The sequence below is a fragment of the Rhinoderma darwinii genome, chromosome 4 (assembly GCF_050947455.1).
Source record: "Rhinoderma darwinii isolate aRhiDar2 chromosome 4, aRhiDar2.hap1, whole genome shotgun sequence".
Lineage (NCBI taxonomy): Eukaryota > Metazoa > Chordata > Amphibia > Anura > Rhinodermatidae > Rhinoderma > Rhinoderma darwinii.
Window position 1 is genome coordinate 210,998,218 of NC_134690.1, and position 21,696 is coordinate 211,019,913.

The 21,696-nt window shown below is 43.2% G+C and overlaps 1 protein-coding gene across 1 annotated transcript in view; it reads right to left on the reverse strand.

Annotated features, from left to right (window-relative positions):
• RRAGD (Ras related GTP binding D) overlaps window positions 1-21,696 on the reverse strand; it is an 85,205-nt gene that overhangs the window by 37,536 nt on the left and 25,973 nt on the right. The window contains exons 2-5 of the mRNA XM_075862143.1: window positions 20,652-20,947; window positions 6,085-6,284; window positions 4,517-4,631; window positions 1,878-2,020 (exon numbers count right to left, since the gene is read on the reverse strand). Of these exons, the coding sequence (XP_075718258.1) occupies window positions 1,878-2,020; window positions 4,517-4,631; window positions 6,085-6,284; window positions 20,652-20,947 (754 nt within the window). The remainder of the gene's footprint in view (window positions 1-1,877; window positions 2,021-4,516; window positions 4,632-6,084; window positions 6,285-20,651; window positions 20,948-21,696) is intronic.

The following is a 21,696-nucleotide window of genomic DNA, read 5'->3' on the forward strand; positions in this document are numbered from 1 at the left end:
TCTATGGTCAAGCCTAAGATCACCATGTGCAACCTCAAGCATTAGCTTGAATAGTGTAAAGTGCACCCCCAGAAAAAGCAATATGCGGTCCGGAGCCAGGCACTTGATATTAGGGAAACCGCTCTCCTTATCTAGATGGTGCTTAGATTTTAGTGCGTTGATTCAGTAACCGGTAATGCAGTCAAGAAAGAGTAGCATCCGGCACTCGTCCCAAGGTATGAAAGCTTAGGCCTACCGTTTGAAAAAGCGTCTTTCCTAGGAATGTTTTTGCTTGTTTTTAACCAGATTAAATAAAGGATTTTGTTTTTAACCTTGGGACGAGTGCAAGATTATACTTTTTCTTATACAAGTGTAAAGCACACCACCACTGGACCCTGGAGGAGTGAAAACATGTTCTTTGGAGTGATGAATCACGTTTCACTATATGATGGATGAATATGGGTTCGCAGTTGTCAGAAGAACGCTACCTACTGGAATACATACTGCCTACAGTAAAATTTGAAGGAGGGCTAATGGTCTGGGGCTGTTTTTCAGGGTTTGGGCTAGGCGTTTATTTCCAGAGAAGGGTAATATTAATGCTATAAAATACAAAGACATTTTAGACAATTGTATGTTTTCAACTTTGTCGCCCTTTCCTCTTCCAGCATAAAGACATGGTTTGACAAGTTTGGTGTGGAGGAACTCGAGTGGTATGCACAGAGCCCTGACCTCAACCCCACCTAACACTTTTGAGATGAATTAGAATGGCGATTGCGAGACAAACCTTCTTAGACAATATCAGTTCCTAATCTCTCAAAATGCTCTTTTTTCTGAATGAGCAAAAAGTTCCATATACACACTCCAAAATCTCGTGGAAAGCCATCCCAAAAGAGTGGAGGCTGTTATAGCTGCAAAAAGGGACCAATCCATATTAACGCCCATGTTTTTTTAAATAGGATGTCTAACAAGTTCATAAATGTTTGATGGTCAGATGTTCAGATACTTTTGGCCATACAGTGTACTTTTGGCTATATAGTGTATATAAAATGTCTGGCTGTCATCTTTAGCATGCTTTCTTCATGTCAGACAATTTTCATTTTAGAGATATTGTCTTATTTGTCACAAACACACACCAAATTTATAAAGTACATACAACATTTTCTATGCCAGAAAAGTGTCCGATTGCCTATCCAAGGTCAGAATCTCTATCTCCTACATAATGCGATCGGTGCTGTAATGTAGATCACAGCAGTGGTTTTTATTTAGAAAACAATGAATTTTGACGGAGTTATGACCTATTTTGGATTTATGCTATTGACTTTGGTCGTTGTGGAGAGAAGTGTATGACGCTGACCAATCGGCCTCATACACTCCTCTCAATTCATGTACTCAGCACATATTGATCTTGTGGGTTGTAAGTCCCAGACAAACGTTACCGAAGTGTCGGAATTGTGAATAGACAGCGCGTCCTGGCTGGAGGTGATGTCTATTAAGAAAGTCAATAGCATAAATCCAAAATAGGTCATAACTCCGTCAAAATTCATCGTTTTTCTAAATAAAAAACACTGCTGTAATCTACATTACAGCGCCGATCACATTATGTAGGAGATAGGGAACTTATAATGTGGTGACAGAGCCTCTTTAAATTCACAAACCTACGTGCAACATTTTTTACGAACTGGTGCATGTCAGAAACTAATTTTTGGCAACAAAAACCGGTTTGTAAAATGACACTTATAAAAGTGCCCCATTGTCTTCCTCCTGAAAGTTGGAAAAATGACACAAATAATTGGATACTTTTACATAAACAGCGAACAAAATAGCACGCAAAAAAATGCAGTGCATCACAAATATTGAAGAAATATAATTTCAAATAAGTCAGAGTAGAAAAGACGTACCCATAGATACAAGAGATATCAATGACTACATCAATCATGTCACAGCACAATTCATATGTCTGCATATCCACAGGAGTACTGTCTGTTGCTATGTAGATTTTGCTAACTACATCAAACAGGAATGCTTTCTCAATACCAGAATTCTGTAACAAAGAAAAACAAGTAGGAGTAATGCAAAGAATTATAGGCATCTCATACAGTACAACTATTGTATGTAAGTACAAGCATAAATTCTAGCCTACAATGTACTAACAAACTACAGAAGGTAAAATTATATGGCAGCATTTGCGTTGGAATGGCTACTATAATTAAATACATATGTATAGTTATTTGTGTATCTATAAAAGCCTAGGCACTGTTAGGTTTCTTATATACATATGGTATGGTATTAATCCATCACCTATGAGAAATATACCATACTTAAATAAACACACAGGCATTACTGGCAGACTTCACACAGTGCAAAAGTCTGTCTGCACAGAAGTCTGAAGGTTTAAAAAGGTTTCCTCATCATAGCCTTTTCTTATCGATCAGACAGGTATCTGGGACCCAGAATGTACTGTACATAGATAAAGTGTATCGCCATTTATCTAAAAGGGAGATAATGTCACTCTTCATTATAATTAATTGGTGTTCAACTTGCTGCAATATGGGTGCCAGCCATACCTTCTTCCATACCGCCATCACAGAGCCTTCTACACTACGGCTACATTCACACGTAGCAAAATTGCTGCAGATTTTCCGTCCGAGTTTGTAGGTGGAAAATCCGTAGCCTATTAAAGAAGCAGCAAAGTGGGCGAGTGTGTGGAAATACACCTGCAGAGTTTTAAATCTGCAGCAAGTCAAATTCTGCTGCGGAATGTTTGCGTATTTGTTGCAGATATTTCCTGTTGAGTTCAATGGGGAAATCAAAATCTGCAACAAATGAATGTTTCAGATTTTGCTATGGATTAGCTGGGTATCCGGAACCAAAACTAAAAAAAACAACACACTATTTCAACTTTTAAATTAAAAAAAGACTGTACTGATCTCCCCTGGTGCTCCCTTAGCAATGCGTCCCAGCTCGCCCGGCTGCTCTCTGTACAGGCAGCCTCCTGTGATGACGATTGATCACATGTGACCCCTGCAGGCAATCATAGGCTGCAGCGGTCTCATCTTGCGAAACTTCATCACAGAATGCCGCCTGCACAGAAGACAGACGGGGAGTCAGGATGTGTTGCAGTATAGTTTTTGGGGGTTTTTTTCTGCAGATTTCTGCAGCGGTAAATCCACCAGAAAATCTACACCAAAATAAGCAGGATTTGGTGCAGACATTTAGGGGGAATTCCCTGTTGGAATTAGGGTCAAATTTCCTGCAGAATTTCCTGCAGCAAATCCGACCCATGTAAACATAACCTAACAGTGGCAGCCACACAGAGCTCTCCGATCTGGCATGGAAGGAGTAAAAGAATCTGTGAGGAGCATGCACTTTTATTTTGTGCATGCTTCGCACAGTCAGTCCTCCAAAACCACATCTGTTCACTATAAATATAATAAATGCCACAGAGGCATACAGCTTAAATAACAGAGCCATATGGGGAGCAAACCACAAGCAATGATGCCACAGTTCTTCATTAACCTCTGCCCCTTCCCCATAGCAATAAAATCGCAGCTCGGGTCCTGCCCATCTCCTCCTGCCAACGGACTGCAAATTGGAGCATGCCTATCGGTGCTGGTAGAGGGACCAGAGGTAGCGAAGAGGATGACCCTGCAATCTTATCCTCAGTTGGGTGTAGAGGACTAAAGGAGAGGTTGGAACGTTGCCCTGAACAAAAAAAAAATACAAACATTTTATTTTAGGACATTTTAATTCCTTGGTTCTGATCTTTTTTGGAGCCCTAGTTCTTGGGTGCCAACTGCTGTGACGTTTCTGATTTATTAGATTGACATTTCAGGAAGTGCTATGATTAGAAATTTTCTTTCGCTTATAACCATTTTTTTCCTAGGGATGCCTGCCAGTCTTTAGAATTCTATCCCCTGTTCAGATACATTATAGAAGTTTTGTGAGATGAGTCAATCCTGTTGTAGTGTTCAGCCCACCATTACAGTGGATTTACTATCACACCACTATTGCTGAGAATAAGACATCGGATCCATGGTACTGTATAGATACATCACAGCATTAAGATCTCGAGCTCCTGCAATCTCAATGAGCTTCCATGGTCATCTAAACCTAACCTTCAAGGGTATGTACATCTTTTAAGAAAATTTTTTAGCACTCCAGTGCATCTAAAAATTACACAGCTTTGCAAATAGTCTGTGTGTACAGCTCCTATGTAAACCTATGTATCACCATGGTTACAGACAAACCTTGCATAGCCTAACTCTGCAGTCATACTTGTATCTTTCCCCTATTTCTTGCTTACCTACCGAATGTATGTTACCATCTATTGGGCTAATTGAGCTGAGTATGACTGCACAGTTTGTAGGTCGTGTGTAACTTTGGATACACATAGGTTTGCAAAGGAGCTCAAGACACAAAACAACAAGAATTGCAAAATTGCTTCATTTTTGCTAGATGCACTTCTGTAATCGAAAGGTATACAACATTTTAACAGCAGATATTTTAGGGCTATGTACTGTAATTTACAGTTACTCACAGATATAAATATGTTCAACAAGTTCTCTAATGTTGGAAGTTGTGGAATTAGTTTTTGTACAACTTTGCTGAAAGCCTCAAAGATTGAATGGTCATATATACTGGTAAGATAAAAGCTGAAAAAAATAAAAAATAAATCATTTATAATGAAAATATTTACTTATGCTTAAAGGCTATGTAAACCTTTGAAAGGGATTTATTTATTTTTTTTATATAAAAAAAAAGGTCAAGCAGTGTGATTGGTGCAACTTTATAATTAGATTTTATTAAAAATTATTTATACTTTTTGAGACATAGCTCCTCTGTATTCTGCATACAGAGCAGCTGTATCATTCGCTAAAACCTGTTCGCATCAGGTCCGGGGTCCTTACGGGTTCAGTGACAGCGGGTCGTGCGTGTCTCTGACACGCAGGATTCATCTGTAATCTATCACATCTAATACCATAATTTAGATGTGGACCCTGCGTGTCAGAGACACGCAGGACCTGCTGACACTGAACCCGTCAGGTCCGCGGGATTGACGGATTCAGGTCTTAGTGAACGATACAGCTGCTATGTATACAGAATACGGAGCAGTTGTACCTCAAAGAGTAAAACGAATTTTCAATAAAAACTAATTATAGAGTTTAACCAAACACACTGATCGACCTTCTATTAAAAAAAAATCCCTTTCAAAGGTTTAGATAGCCTTTAATCTACATGCAGCTCTGCAGACACAGCCTCTAAGTCCTCCAATAGCTTGATAGTTTAGTTACTCTTACATACAGTGTGCAATATTTATATCAGGTACATGGGGCACATTACAGTTAGGGCATGTTCACACGCAGTGGTTTCAGACGTAATTCGGGCCGTTTACGCCTCGAATTACGCCCTTGAAAAATGGCACCATTATGTCTCCAAACATCTGCCCATTGCTTGCAATGGGATTTACGGTGTTCTGTTCCCACGAGGCTTCATTTTATGCGTTGCTGTAAAAATACGGCGCGTAAATAGATGCCCGAGAAAAAGAAGTGCAGGACACTTCTTGGGAAGTTTTTGGAGCCGTTTTTCATTGACCCCATTGAAAAACAGCTCCAATAACGTCTGTAAAATACGCAGCGAAAAACGCGAGTTGTTACAAAAACTTCTGAAAATCAGGAGCTGTTTTCGCTTGGGAGCCGTCTGGCCGTGAAAACGGCCAAAAATAAGATATGTCCTATTTTTTGACGCCCAGTATTCACGGACCATAAAAAAACGGCTGTGTGAATATACACATAGAACTTCTATGTTTCAGTCCTGGTTTCAGCGAATACAAAATACTGACCAAAATACTGCCATGCGAAAGTGGCCTTTTATATTAGAAAGCTCCTGCAGTTAAAGGGAACAATACCGATCATTTTGATTAATGAATGTACTATTTAAGCAATTTCTTAATTTATATGAGTATATGAATATATAAGTGTATGCTCAAAGTTAAGTCTAAGCTATGCTAATAATAGTATAGCATAATAAAACTGGATTGTTCTCCAGTTCTTGATATCGATGTGCCTTTTAGCAAATATTTGACATTCAACTAACACACTGTCTCACCTGAGGTGGATTTTCTCAAGTCCGGCATCAGAGAGATCATCGTTTGCCCTCTGATGTATATCTCTCTGAGTTTCTATTTTGTGATCATCTGACAGACCATCTACTTTGTGGATAAAAACCTCAAAGTTAATGTCAGGATTTACTTTGTATGCGCTGGTCACAGTAAGATGCAATCTAGCGAGAGCTTCCATGTAATCATCCTGGAAAAAGATAAAACACATGCTTAGAAAATATACAGCACTCCTCTATCACATATGTAAATTTTTCCTTTATGTCCCTGTTGCGCTTACGGTGCAATTTTTTTTTCGTTCCACTGAACACATTTATAATTCAATGTAATATGAATATTGTAATGACAGTAATAGCGATGTTTCGGTCCTCCCGAACCTTGATCACACTGTCACGAGCAAAAGGAATACATTTTAGGATTTGGAGGTTGCATATAGTGCCATCTTTGTGTGGAGTAAAGTTGCCCCACATGAACAGGGCGCTATATGCACTACAGCAGGGGTCTCAAGCACGCGGCCCGCTAGTATCGGCTGTGCTCCGAGACTCTGGAATTCCCTGACATCGCTGTCCACATATGAACAGCGATGTCTGGGGCTTTCCCAGAGCCGGAGTCCCAGGCAGAGCGCTAGTACAGGCTCTGCTCCGGGACTCTGTGGAATTCCCTGACATCGCTGTCAACATATGGACAGTGTGTCCGGGTCTTCCCCAGAGCGGAGTCCCGGGCAGAGCGCTAGTATCCGCTCTGCTCCGGGACTCTGTGGAATTCCCTGACATCGCTGCCCATATATGGACAGTGTGTCAGGGTCTTCTCCAGAGTGGAGTCCCGGGCAGAGCGCTAGTATCGGCTCTGCTCCGGGACTCTGTGGAATTCCCTGACATATCTGCCCATATATGGACAGTGTGTCAGGGTCTTCCCCAGAGCGGAGTCCCGGGCAGAGCGCTAGTATCGGCTCTGCTCCGGGACTCTGGGGAAGCCTCTTACATCGCTGTCCATACATCGACAATGATGTCAGGGGCTTCCCCAGAGCAGGAGTCCCAGTGATCTCAGGAGCACAGCTGGAGTCCCAGGAAGAGCCTACAAGCGCTCTGCCCGGGACTCCAGCTCTGGGGTTGCCCCTGACATCTCTGTCCATATATGAACAGTGATGTCAGGAGCAGAGCTGGAAACCCAGGCAGAGTGCCAGAAGCGGCTGTGCTCTGGGACTCCAGCTCTGGGCAAGCCCCTGACATCACTGTGGTACAATCTGCGGAGGGCACTGTGGCAGCATCTGCGGAGGGCACTGTGGCAGCATCTGCGGAGGGCACTGTGGCAGCATATACAGAGGGCACTGTGGCAGCATATAGAGGGCACTGTGGCAGCATATACAGAGGGCACTGTGGCAGCATATACAGAGGGCACTGTGGCAGCATCTACAGAGGGCACTGTGGCAGCATCAACAGAGGGCACTGTGGCAGCATCAACAGAGGGCACTGTGGCAGCATCAACAAGGGGCACTGTGGCAGCATCTACAGAGGGCACTGTGGCAGAATCTACAGAGGGCACTGTGGCAGCATCAACAGAGGGCACTGTGGCAGCATCTACAGAGGGCACTGTGGCAGCATCAACAGAGGGCACTGTGGCAGCATCTACAGAGGGCACTGTGGCAGAATCTACAGAGGGCACTGTGGCAGCATCAACAGAGGGCACTGTGGCAGCATCAACAGAGGGCACTGGCAGCATCTACAGAGGGCACTGTGGCAGAATCTACAGAGGGCACTGTGGCAGCATCAACAGAGGGCACTGTGGCAGCATCAACAGAGGGCACTGTGGCAGCATCAACAGAGGGCACTGTGGCAGCATCTACAGAGGGCACTGTGGCAGCATCTACAGAGGGCACTGTGGCAGAATCTACAGAGGGCACTGTGGCAGCATCAACAGAGGGCACTGTGGCAGCATCAACAGAGGGCACTGTGGCAGCATCAACAGAGGGCACAGTGGCAGCATCAACAGAGGGCACTGTGGCAGCATCAACAGAGGGCACTGTGGCAGCATCTACAGAGGGCACTGTGGCAGCATCTACAGAGGGCACTGTGGCATTATCTACAAGTGGGTGTGGGGCAGTATCTGCAGAGGACACTGGCATTATCTAGGGGTGTGTTGCATTATCTACAGAGGGCACTGTGGCATTATCTACAGAGGGCACTGTGGCCTTATCTAGGGGTGTGTTGCATTATCTACAGAGGACTCTGCGGCAGCATCTACAGAGGACTCTGCGGCAGCATCCACAGAGGACTCTGCGGCAGCATCCACAGGGGGCACTGCGGCAGCATCCACAGAGGGCACTGCGGCAGCATCCACAGAGGGCACTGCGGCAGCATCCACAGAGGGCACTGCGGCAGCATCCACAGAGGGCACTGCGACAGCATCCACCGAGGGCACTGTGGCACTATCTAAAAAGGGGCTGCCCAATCTTGACATGTGTGCTAACTGAGCCGCCGGGCTGCCTGCATTTAGCGACACTTAAACTGCAAAGCTGGATTGTTGAAATAAGCACGTGGAGAAATATCTCAAATTTTAAACCTAGCGGTATTATTATAGTAATGTAGTATTATTATTATAGTAATATAGTGTTATAGTAGTTCAAATAACTAATTGATTAACAATAATTTTGTATTGTATAAAATTTGAAAGTAATGCGGCCCGTCAACGTCCCATTTTTTCTATATGCGGCCCACTTACCCGGCCGAGTTTGAGACCCCTGCACTACAGTATATCCCCCTTCACAAGAACCTCCTCCTTCCCCCATAGTGCAGCCCATTACTATGGATCCTGTGTAAAGGGACGCTGTCATCAGAGAGTAAAATATCTTTTATATATTTTTTGTGAAACAATATACTGTATATCTTTAGAGAGACTCTGTCGCCTCTGAAAACGCCTCTAAACTACAATAATCGGTATATAGCTTAAAAGACGCTCATTCCGCTCATCTGTAATTTTTATCTTTGTAGTCAATTGCATTTCCCCACTGCAAGCCCACTAACGGGCCGTGCTCTGCATGCTGACGCATAGAGAAGACTCCTAACCTTAGCGATTTAATGGAGAGGAGTCCTAGGACTCAGTACACAGCCAGCTTGCAGGCTACTAGAGATGTAATGCAAGTAGGTAGAAAGATGAAACGTATAGATTCAGAATCCGCTATTGACGCATTATTGTAATTTTAGGGGGGTGGTTGTAAAGGACAGAGTTCCCTTAAATATGGCCAGACAAACAGGTTACAATGTAGATTAGTCCAAAAAACGAAAAAAAATCCAGAAATTATACGAGCATCCAAAGGATTAATAACAGAATGACAGGTTCTGCCAGATCTGGGATAGTATCTGTAATCGTAAAGCATCCCGTTCAAGCTGTGTGAAGGGCCAGTAAGGGTACAGTTCCATTGAAGACTGCCTGCAGAAAGTAAACAAAACGTAATAAAAAATAAAATATAATGATAGCGAAAGGAATTGCTAAAAGTTAATCAATAAATTATATGTATGTACCCCTGAAATGTGCTACGTAACCCCTTCCACCATATATATACGGCGCACGCCGGGTGGGGGAGTATGGAGCGGGCTCTCCGACTGAGCCCGCTCCATCCCGCTTGTTTAAGCTGTTAAATGCATTTAAATGACTAAAAACAGGGGGGAGACCCCCTGTAACGTTCCAACGCCCCCCTCCCCCCCCCGCCGAGAGATCGGGGGGGGGGGGGTGCAGTTGGTTGGCATGGCAGCCTGGAGGCCTGATGAAGACCCCCAGGTCCACCATCTTTGTACTCCTATGAAGGGCTTCATAGGAGGCTATCAGAATCACTATATACTGCAATACATTAGTATTGCAGTATATCGTGCAAGCGATCTAACAATTGCTGGTTAAAGTCCCCTAGGGGGACAAGTAAAAAACAGTGAATAACGTTTTTTTAATAAATATATATATTTTTTTTAATTTAACATTTTAATTTCCCTCAAGCACAATGTAAAAAAAATAAAAAGCTAACATAACTAGTATAGACGCATCTGTAAATTTCGGAACTATTACAATATAGAATTATTTAGTCCACACGGTGAACGTCGTAAAAAATTCAAAACATCAGAATTGCTGTTTTTTTTGGTTACTTCATCTCCCAGAAAAAGTGATAAAAAAGGCTCATATACCGCAAAAGGGTACCAATATACAGCTCACCCGCAAACAATAAGCCCTCATACCGCTAAATCGACAGAAAAATAAAAAAGTTATGACTCTCAGAATATGGCGAGAAAACTCGTTATTTTTAACAATCAGTTTTTTCCTTGTAAAAGTAATAAAACATAAAGAAAATTATATAAATTTGGTATCACTGTAATCGTATTGACCCGCAGAATAAAAGTTAACATGCAGTTTTTACCGTACGGTGAACGCCGTAAAAACAGAAATCACACACAAACCATTTCTAGCGAAAAATAGACAATATTTTATTAAGAGACAAAATAGTTAAAAACAAGTACATTGTCGGAAACATTACCCATGAAAAAAAGATCCCCACATAGGTCGGGTCCCACAGCCTTATATAGTAAAGTGCACATAGTGCATATAAGAACTGGTACATACTGTATATAATGAAGTAAAAATGTATAGGAAACCATCCAAACATGCTGAGAACCAGATAACAAAGAATATAATTTAACCCCTTAATGACCGCCTATACGTGTTTTCACGGCGGACATTAAGGTTACTTATGCCAGAGTGCCGCCTTTTCACGGCGGCGCTTTGGCATAAGATAGTACCCCCGGGAGGCGCTTAAACTCCGTGTACTCAGCTACAGAGGTAGCTGAGGCCTCGGAGCACAGACCGAGGACCGTTTTGTCCGGTCCCAGGTCACGTGATCGCCGTTATTCAACTAATAACGGCGATAGCTTAAAAACAGCAGCAGCTAGTTCTCTCTCTTCTCTCACAGAATATATTCCGTGAGAGAAGAGAGAAATGGTCAAAATAAGGGCCAGCACCCCCCTATCAGACCCTCGATCACCCCCTCCCATCCGTCCCCGCGATCACAGTTGCAAGTCTTTAGTCCCCTAGTGGGACAAGTAAAAAAAAGATAATAAAAATGTTTTAAAAAAGTGTAAAAATAGAAGTTATAAGTGTAATGTATTATAGCAGCTATCAGTGCTGCAGGTCTTCAAGTAAAACAAGTAAAAAGTAAAAAAAAAGTAATAAAAATGTTTTATAAAAGTGTAAAAACAAGTTCTAAAAGTTACAAAAACAAAAAATGTTTTTTTCCTATAATAAGTCTTTTATTATAGGAAAAAAATGAACACGTTAAATAAAGTACACATATTTGGTATCACCGCGTTCGTAACGACCCAAACTATAAAACTATAATATTATTTTTCCTGCACGATGAACACCACAAAAAAATAAGTAAAAAAACAATGCTAGAATCACTATTTTTTGGTCACCACCCCTCCCAAAATATACAATAAAAAGTGATCAAAAAGTCGCATGTACGTCAAAATAGTATCAATAAAAACTACAACCCGTCCCGCAAAAAAACAAGCCATAACTCAGCTTTTTTGACTGAAAAATAAAAAGGTTATGGCTCTCAGAATATAGTGACACAAAAAATAAATGATCTTATAAATGAGAGATTTTATTGCGCAAACGCTGCAAAACATAAAAAAACGATATACATATGGTATCACCATAATCGGACCGACCCGCAGAATAAAGTAAAATGGTCATTTATAGCGCACGGTGAACGCCATAAAAAAAAGAATAAAAAACATTGTCAAAATTGATGGTTTTTGGTCACCTTGCTTGCCAAAAAATTTAATAAAAAGTGATCAAAAAAATCGCATGTACCCCAAAATGGTACCAATGAAAACTACAGATTGTCCCGCAACAAAAAAGCCTTCACACAGCTCCGGTGAATAAAAAATAAAAAAGTTCTGCCTCTCAGAATATGGCGATGCAAAATGTGAAGTGTTCCAAAAGCGGATAACATCTGGAACCGTTTATCAGTGCGACAATGGCCACATATCTGCAGATTATTATTTATTTACTCCATTATTATACCCTCTTATTATGCCCTGATGTTCTCCGCATAGATTATATATGCCCCCACATTATAACCTGAAATACCAGCAAAACGCCAAACAGAACAACTACCAAGAAAAATCTGCGCTCCAAATGCCGCTACCTCCCTTCTGAGCCCCACAGCGTGCCCAAACAGCAGTTTACATTCACAAATATGGCATCGCCATACTCGGGAGAAACCGGTTAATATTTTATGAGGTATTTGTCTTCAGTGGCACAAACTGGGCATAACATATAGTGCACTAAAATGGCATATCAGTGGAAAATTGCAATTTTCACTCCACACCTTCCGTTGCGCATTAACCCCTTCGCGCACCACGACTTAATAGCATGTCGTGGTGTGGGGGGTGATGTATGGAGTGGGTTCACGCGCTGAGCCCGCGCCATACGCTGCAGGTGTCAGCTGCGTATTACTGTTGACACCCGTGACTAACGGACAGGTACAGCGATTGCACTGTTACAGGAGCCTGTAAAAATGACAATACACTGCAATATATTCGTTTTCAAAATGTGTATTCAAAATGCTAACTATACCCCTAGATAAATTCCTTGAGGGGTGTAGTTTCCAAAATGCGGTCACTTTTGGGGGGTCTTTACTGTTTTTGCACAAGACCTCTTCAAACCTGACATGGTGCCTAAAATATATTCTAAAAAAAGGAGGCCCCAAAATCCAGTGGGTACTCCTTTGCTTCTGAAGCCTGGGTTTCAGTCCAGTAACGCACTAGGGCCACATGTGGGATATTTCTAAAAACGACAGAATCTGAGCAATAAATATTGAGTTGCAATTCTCGGGTAAAAACTGCTGTGGTACAGAAAAAAATGGATTACAAATGAATTTTTGGCAAAAAAAAAAGAAATTTCTAAATTTCACCTCTATTTTGATTTAATTCCTATGAAACGCCTAAAGGTTTTAAACTGAATTTTTCTGAATACTGTTTTGAATACTTTGAGGGGTGCAGTTTTCAAAATGGGGTGATTTATGGGGACTTTCTAATATATAAGGCCCTCAAAGCCACTTCAGAACTGAACTGGTCCCTGAAAAAATAGCCTTTTAAAATTTTCTTGAAAATATGAGAAATTGCTGCTAAAGTTCTAAAACTTGTAACGTCTTAGAAAAATAAAAGAATGTTCAAAAAACGATGCAAACATAAAGTAGACATATGGGAAATGTAAACTAGTAACTATTTTGTGTGATATTACTATCTGTTTTACAAGCAGATACACTTAAATTTAGAAAAATGCAAATTTTTTTACAAATAAATATAGAATTTTTCGACCAAATTTTTTCACTAACATAAAGTACAATATGTCATGAGAAAACAGTCTCAGAATCACTTGGATAGGTAAAATAATTCCAAAGCTATTACCACATAAAGTGACACATGTCAGATTTGAAAAATCGGCTTCATCATGAAGGCCAAAACAGGCTCAGTCCTGAAGGGGTTAAGGAGGCATACAGACCAAAGCTATGAGGAGATCAATCTCAACACGTGTTTCGCACGTAGCTTCTTCCGGGGATTGACCAAAGAGCACAAATGTATGGGTATATAAAGCACAACCCACCAATGAACAGCTAAACATACAGTTGTTAGCATAAGCAACAATTTACCTTAAAAGCCTACACGATGCAGACCCATTGACAAATTCCTCCTCAGTGTCACCGTATTGGAATAATAAGGGCGTGAATCTATGAGATTACACAGCAAAACGTAAACCCAGGTGCAGCTAACCGTAATCACACAGGCAGGTCCGTCCCCCAGTACGAGAGGGGCGGGCGAGTGGGAGCACAGTCAGCCGCCCGGGACGCGCCAACCATAAACACCATACCATTGCATGCATGCTAACCTGTGGAACGCAGACAAGATGGCCCAGCATAGCACAGCATAGTTAACCCATGATTACTATTATTATATAATTATTACACTATATTATCACGTTTGGGCTTTGCGTTCCGCAGACATGTTTGAAGTATGACACCAAAGGTATGACGCATCTGTCATTAACCTTTGTTGTAAAAAAAATATTCTACACGGTATACTTTTTTGCGACATTCACTTGTATTAAAAAGCGTGGTTGACTCAATTTTTCAATACAGTTGAAAAAAAGCTATACTCATGTATACTAGCCAAACAAATGCCAAAAGGACATATTCATCTGGCCAATAGAACTCTATGGGAATCTCAGACATAGGTAGGCTTAGACACAGGGCCCATATGTGATCCTGTCTGCTGGGCCCTGTATCTAAGCCTACCACATGGTAGGCTTAGATACATGGCCCATGTGTGATCCCCTCTGATGGGCACTGTATCTAAGCCTACCACATGGTAGGCTTAGATACTGGGCCCTAGCAGACAGTAATCTAATATTGTATAAGATTACTGTCTGCTGGGGCCCTGTATCTAAGCCTACCATGTGGTAGGCTTAGATACATAGTCCATGTGTGATCCTGTCTGATATGCCCTGCATCTAAGCCTACCACATGGTAGGCTAAGATACAAGGCTCCAGCAGACAGTAATCTTATACTTATAAGATTACTGTCTACTGGGCACGGTATCTAAGCCTACCTTGTGATAGGCTTAGATACAGGGTCCAACAGACAGCATCATACATGGCCGCTGTATCCAAGCCTACCATGTGATACTAATGTTTTTTTTTGTGTTTGTTCTTTTTTTACAGGTTCGGCTGTTGGACTACGTCGGATTCGAGAACTACTTCGGTGATGGATTTTTTTATTTTCAATAAAATGGATAACGAGGGTTGTGTGTGTTTTTTTATTCCAATTAAATATTTTGTCTATGTCTTTGTATTTTTTTTAAACATAATTTCTACCGCCTCAGTAATGGCCCCTGGCTGATTGGCAGCGTCCATTACTAATGCTAGGCTTAGTTTTAGCCGGTGCAGAGGCTAACATTAACCCCCATTATTACCCCAGTACCGACCGCCACCAGGGGTACCGGGAAGAACCAGGTGTGATACAGTACCCGAGCAATGGTCTGGCTCTAGGGCGGCCACAGGCTGGTATTATTAGTCTGGGAAAGCCCAAAAACAGTGGGTCATCTCATTCTGGTAATGTTAGCCTGCTGCTGCTATGTTGTATCTGGCTGGTTATGAAAAAAGGGGGGTACCCCACGTCATTTAAAAAAAATTAAATAAATAAATTGGACAAAACTATGTGGGGTCCCCCTATTTTTTATATTTAGCCAGATACAACATAGCAGCAGCAGGCTAGCATTACCAGGGTGGGAAGGGCCAAGGCTTCTGGGCTTTCCCAGTATTGTGATACCAGCCTGCGGCCGCCCCAGTACACGTCCATTGCTACAGATGGTCAATCAGCCAATGGCCATTACTACGGTGGTAGTAATAAAGTTTAAAAAAATACAAGGACATAGAAAAAATATTTTATTTAAAAAAAAAACATTCACACAATCCTCGTTAACCATTTTATTGAGAATAAAAAAACGCTATCATCAAAGTAGTCCTCAAATCCGAAGTTGTCCAACAACTGAACCTGTAAAAAAATACAAACACACAAAAAAATTTGTAACATAAAAAAAGCAAAGCAATTATTATACTTACTTTTCCACGGTCCAGCGCTGAAGCCGCAATGTCAGCAAGCTGGGCCTTAAATCTAAGGCTTGGTTCACACTACCTATTTTCAGGCGTAAACAAGGCATATTATGCCTCGATTTACGCCTGAAAATACGGCTCCAATACGTCGGCAAACATCTGCCCATTCATTTGCATGGGTTTGCCGACGTACTGTGCCGACGACCTGTAATTTTACGCGTTGCTGTCAAAAGACGGTGCGTAAAATAACAGCCTCGGCAAAGAAGTGCAGGACACTTGTTTGGACGTAATTTGAGCCGTTTTTCATTGAATCCAATGAAGAACAGCTCCAAATTACGAGCAATTACGTCTGAAATGATGGAGCTGTTTTCTCCTGAAAACAGCTCCGTAATTTCAGCCGTAATGGTCGTTATCGTGTGCACATACCCTAAGACTATCATATCTGATACTGTCTGCTGAGCCAATGTATCTAATCCTATCATGTGTAATACTGTCTGCTGAGTCACTGTATCTAATCCTATCATATGTGATACTGTCTGCTGAGCCACCATATCTAATTCTGTCATGTGTGATAGTGTCTGCTGAGCCACTGTTTCTAATCCTATCCATATCTATAGGGTCGTAGTGCTATAGATATGCTGTCTCCTAGATATATATACACATATATATTTACACACACATACATTTTTTTGCGGGGACACATATATATTGGCGCTTTTGACCCTGGCGTTTTAAGACTTCAGCGACGACCCTCGCTTAGGAGACCCAGCAATGCAGCTAAAAGCTGCGGGCCATCAGCCACGAGAAGAAGTTGGGGAGGGGGCCTAAGAACGACTTTTGCACCGGGGCCCGTGGGCCTTTTGCTACGCCCCTGGCCACCAAACTTACAGAAGCCTACTGTTTTGGATTCATTTTGTGGCGTTTTCGTTCTCTAAAGTTGCTCTCATCAGTGGCGTAACTACCGCGGTAGCAGCAGTAGCGGCTGCTACGGGGCCCGGGGCTTGAGGGGGCCCGTGCCGCCAGCCGACACGCCCTCCCAAATGCCCGGTGGCGCCGCTAGCAGCCGTTATGGCTGCTACAGGGGTAGCACCGCTACTGTGGGGCCCGCGCCGACGAGCCTTACACAGGCACTCTCATGCCTGTAGGTGTCGCTAGCACCGGAGGGGGCCCCGGTGCTAGCGGCAGCCAAATACATGTATTAGCACTGAATGGCCGGGCATGTTCCGTGCCTGACCATCCAGTGCCTTACAATGACACTGATTGGCTAGCGGCGCGATGACATCATCGCGCCGCTTCCATGCTTGGAAGGTGCTGATTGGCGGGGCAAGTCATTCTGCCCCGCCAATCAGCGTCATTGGAGGACGCTCGTTCAGCTCCTGCAGACATGCTCAGAAGAGAGCATGTCTGCATCGCCAGTGAACAGCGTGGGAACCGGAGAATGTGAGTATGTCAACTTTATATATTTTTTCCTCATAAAAATGTGAATGGCATTATCTATAGTGGGGGGGGTCTATCTACAGGGGGGGTCGTCTTTATGTGGGCTATTATATATAGGGGGGTCTATATGTGGGGCAGTAGCTACAGGGGGGTCTATATGTGGGGGTGGGGGCCACTATATACAGGGGGGTCTATATGTGGGCCACTATATACAGGGGGGGGTCTATATGTGGGGCACTAGCTACAGGGGAGGTCTGTATGTGGGGATGTGGGCCACTATCTACAGGGGGGTCTATATGTGGGGCAGTATATGTGAGACACTATACAGGGGTGGGCTATATGTAGAGCACTATCTATAGGGGAGCTATTTTTTAGGGTACTTTCTATAGGGGTGGGCTATGTGTGGGACACTATATACAGGGGTGGGTTACCTGTGGGGCACTAGCAACAGGGTGGCTATATGTAGTGCGCAGTCTACAGGGGTGGGCTATATGTGGGACAATATCTACAGAGGTGGGCTATACGTGGAGCACTAACTATAGGGGAAGCTATATGTAGGGCAGCACGGTGGCTCAGTGGTTAGCACTATTGCCTTGCAGCTCTGGAGTCCATATGTGGGCACTATCTACAGGGGCTTCTATGTAGGTCACTATCTACAGGGGGCACGGTGTGTGTGTGTGTGACAGTTATATTTAGATGTGTTGAGAATTTTAACTTTGTTTACAGGTGCATAAATGTTTTAAAAGTGAGAAGCTGAAGACATCTAAACGGAAAACTGCAGAAATGGGTCATGGCCGGGAGAAATCCATCATAGATGTCTGAACCGGAGTGAGAAGAAAAGAACTAGAATCTGAGACGTCACCGGTGAGTCACTTAATGTAAATGTTTATTCTGCCTCTAATCAGTATTGTAGTCACTGTATGATCTGCAGCGAGATGATGGTGGTATGATTTTTTTTTGTGAAACCGCATCTCCCAGCATATCCTTATCATTGTTTCGGCCATGCTGGGAGCTGTAGTTTTACGCCGTACAAACCTATGCGCAGTGGCGTAACTACCGCTATAGCAGCCGTAGCGACTTCTACGGGGCCTGCAGCATGAGGGGGCCCGTGCCACCCGCCGGCACGGCCCCTCCCATGGCCGCAGGCTCCGCTAGCAGCCGCTATGGCTGCTACAGCGCGACGCCACTGAAGGGGTTGTTCCTACAAAAGACATGCATCCCCTAACCACAGGATAGGGATACATGTGGGATCGCTGGGACGCCCAGCGATGAGGAGAACGGGGGACCGAAAGTCCCCCCTAAGTTCTCCATGGCAAACCTCGGACTTCCGTAGTCTGTCTGCAGCTCCATGGAAATGACTTGCGCACCGGTCGTGCTTGTGCGCATGCGTGACCAGCGCTCCTTTCATTTTTATTGAACTGCGCAGACGCCAGAAGTCCGAGGTTAGTCATGGAGAACTTCGGGGAACTTTCGGTCTCCTTATCGCTGCCAGCGATCACACATGTATCCCCTATCCTGTGGATAGGGGATGCATGTCTTTTGTAGGACAAACTATAGGCCGCTTTTTTTTTTGGGGGGGGGCTGTATGGCGTAATCTACAGAGGGGGCTGTATGGCGTTATCTACAGAGGGGGTCTGTATGGCGTTATCTACAGAGGGGGCTGTATGGCGTTATCTACAGGGGGCTGTGTATGGTGCTATCTATAGGGGGGCTTTGTGTGGTGGAATCTATAGGGAGGCACTATCTACAAGGGGGGGGGGGTTGTGTGATACCCAGCAGAGGGGGGGGGGGCCCAGTCAAAAGTTTGCTATGGGGCCCAGTCTTTCCTAGTTACGCCCCTGGCTCTCATGCAGTAGAAAACCACCTCGCTGTATTTGTTGCCCTATCTTATACTTCCAGGGGTAAGTGTTCAATACAATTTTTCAATCTGCAACTGTGAGCAACATCTCAGGGTAGCAAAGTGGTTAATAAACTCAACCCACATTCCACTGTGCTTAGGCGGCTGCAGCTCGGTGAGCAGCTATTTAGTAGTATCTGTAAACAAATGGTTTCAGTTAGCTGCCAAACGTATCCCCTCTGGTTTTATTCTTATGTTTAGCTCCTTCTGGCAATCCGATTCATAATGTGGCCCATTAAATGTGTTTACAATATGCAGTTTTATTGATTTCTATTATACATAACAAAATAACACATCCTACCATAAAGAAAGAGACAGCATGCAGCAAAGCAGAAGAATCTCTGCATTCACATTATCCTTACAGTTTTCAAGAATGATTCTTTAGGTTCCCACGTAGCGTAAGTGCTGCAGAATTCTGTGCGGAAATTCCGCAGCATTTACAGTAGCAGCAAAGTGAGTGAGATTTAAAAAATCTGATGCCCACAATGCGGAAAAAAACCGCAGCGTAAACATTAATAAACTGACCTGCGGTGTGGAATTTAACCCGTTAGTGACCGCCCCATAGTGTTTTTACGTCGGTCACTAACGGGCTTTATTCCGATGCAATAGACTTTTTACGTCGCTGCATCGGAATAAGTAAAAAGAGCAGGGAGCTGTCAAATCTCCTTGCTCTCAGCTACCAGAGGTAGTTGGGGGCTGTCCCTGCTCGAACGTGTGAGATCGATATTAGTATCGATCTCACCCATTTAACCCTTCAGATGCGGTGCTCAATAGTGTGCACCGCATCTGAGTGGTTTTGGAGAGAGGGAGGGAGCTCCCTCTCTCTCCCACCGATACCCGGCGATAAAATCGCAGAGTTTCTGTGTCTCCGATGGCAGCCGGGGGCCTAGTAAAAGGCCCCCAGGTCTGCCTGTAGCAAATACCTGCTAGGTCATGCCTCTGGCATGACCTAGCAGATGCCTGTCCGTTTTACACGGACAGGCATAATACACTGCAATACAGTAATAGCAGCAGTCTGTCCATAACCAAAATTTCACCATTGACTTCTATTGAAAAATGACTTGCTGTGGTTTAAAAACGCAACATAAACGCAACATGACCACACCGTTTGGCCTTACCCTTAGGGTTTCCTATGCAGATTTGTGTCTGCACAAGCACATTAAAATTTGAAATCAGCCATTGCAAATGGGTGTTTTCCCATGAGAGACATTTATGACATATCCACAGGATATCCTCAGAAAAAGCATGGTTGAACAGCAGCACACGTCTCTATTATATGCTGTGCAAGCTTTCCTAGTGCATTTGTGAACTTGAATAAAAACGATTTGTGGACAGAGCTATATGCTGTAGCCGTAATTTGCGCCGTCATTTCTAATTTGTAATCATTCACATTCTTTTTCTCTGTTTTGCCAACTCCAAATAAAGTACCTTTTGTGCTCACTAAATACACCTTTGTGTTTACTGTAAAAGTCCCATGCAAGATGTAATGTGTAACAAATTAGCGGACAAAAAATAAATAAATATATATATATATATATATATATATATGACTTTCTAAGAGTGCTCACCTGTGAGTCAATGACAAATATCAGTGCTCCTGTTCCTCTGAATATCATTTCATAGTCAAATGTCGGATCAAAGAAGTCAATCTGGCCTGGAAAATCCCAAATTTGGAAGTTTACAAATGAGCTGTTTGAGACATCTTCCCGACAAATCTTGTTAGTACTTTCCAGAAAAAGAGTTTCATTTGGGGACATCTTATGAAACACTACTTTCTGGATGGAGGACTTCCCACTTCTTCGTAATCCCATTAAAAGGATTCTTGGCTTCACCTCTGTGCTGAAGGGATCATTAAAATCTAAAACTAAAGTAAAAAATAACTGATGATCAGCATAATGAATGAGTTAGCATAGTCAATATGCAAAATACTAAAGCCTTCTACACAAAGTCTTGAAAAGTTAAGAAACTTCTGTAAAATACATCCTGTAAGGCCAGTGTTCCCAATTAGTGGCTCAGAAGCCACATGTGGCTCTTGGGACCTCTGCATGTGACAGTCCAGCTGTTGGAAATTCTAGCAAACTATTGTTATTGTGTGTAGGCACTAAGAGGGCATCCTTACTGTGTGGGGGCACTAAGGGGGCGAGGGTGCATACTAACTAGGCATCATTACTGTGAAAGGGTACTAAGGGGGCATCACTACTCTTTGGGGGCATTAAGGGGCATTGTTACTGTGTGTGGGCACTAAGAAAGCATCCTTTCTGTGAGGAGGCTCTTAGGGGGCATCCTTACTGTGTGGGGGCACTAAGGAGCATCTTTACTATGTTTGGACACTAAGGGGGCATTCCTACTGTGTGGGGGGCACTAAGGGAGCTTACTTTCTGTGTGGGGGCACTAAGGGGGGATCATTACTGTGAGGGTGTGTGCTAAATGGACATCATTACTGTGAAGGGGCACTAACGGGACATCATTAATAGGTGGGAGCACTAAGGGAGCATTATTTCTGGGTACTATTACTGTGTGCCACACAAAGAGGGCACATAGGGACACTTTTACTATGTGGGGACACTAAGGGACACCAATACTTTGAGGGGTTACTAAGAGGGCATACTCATT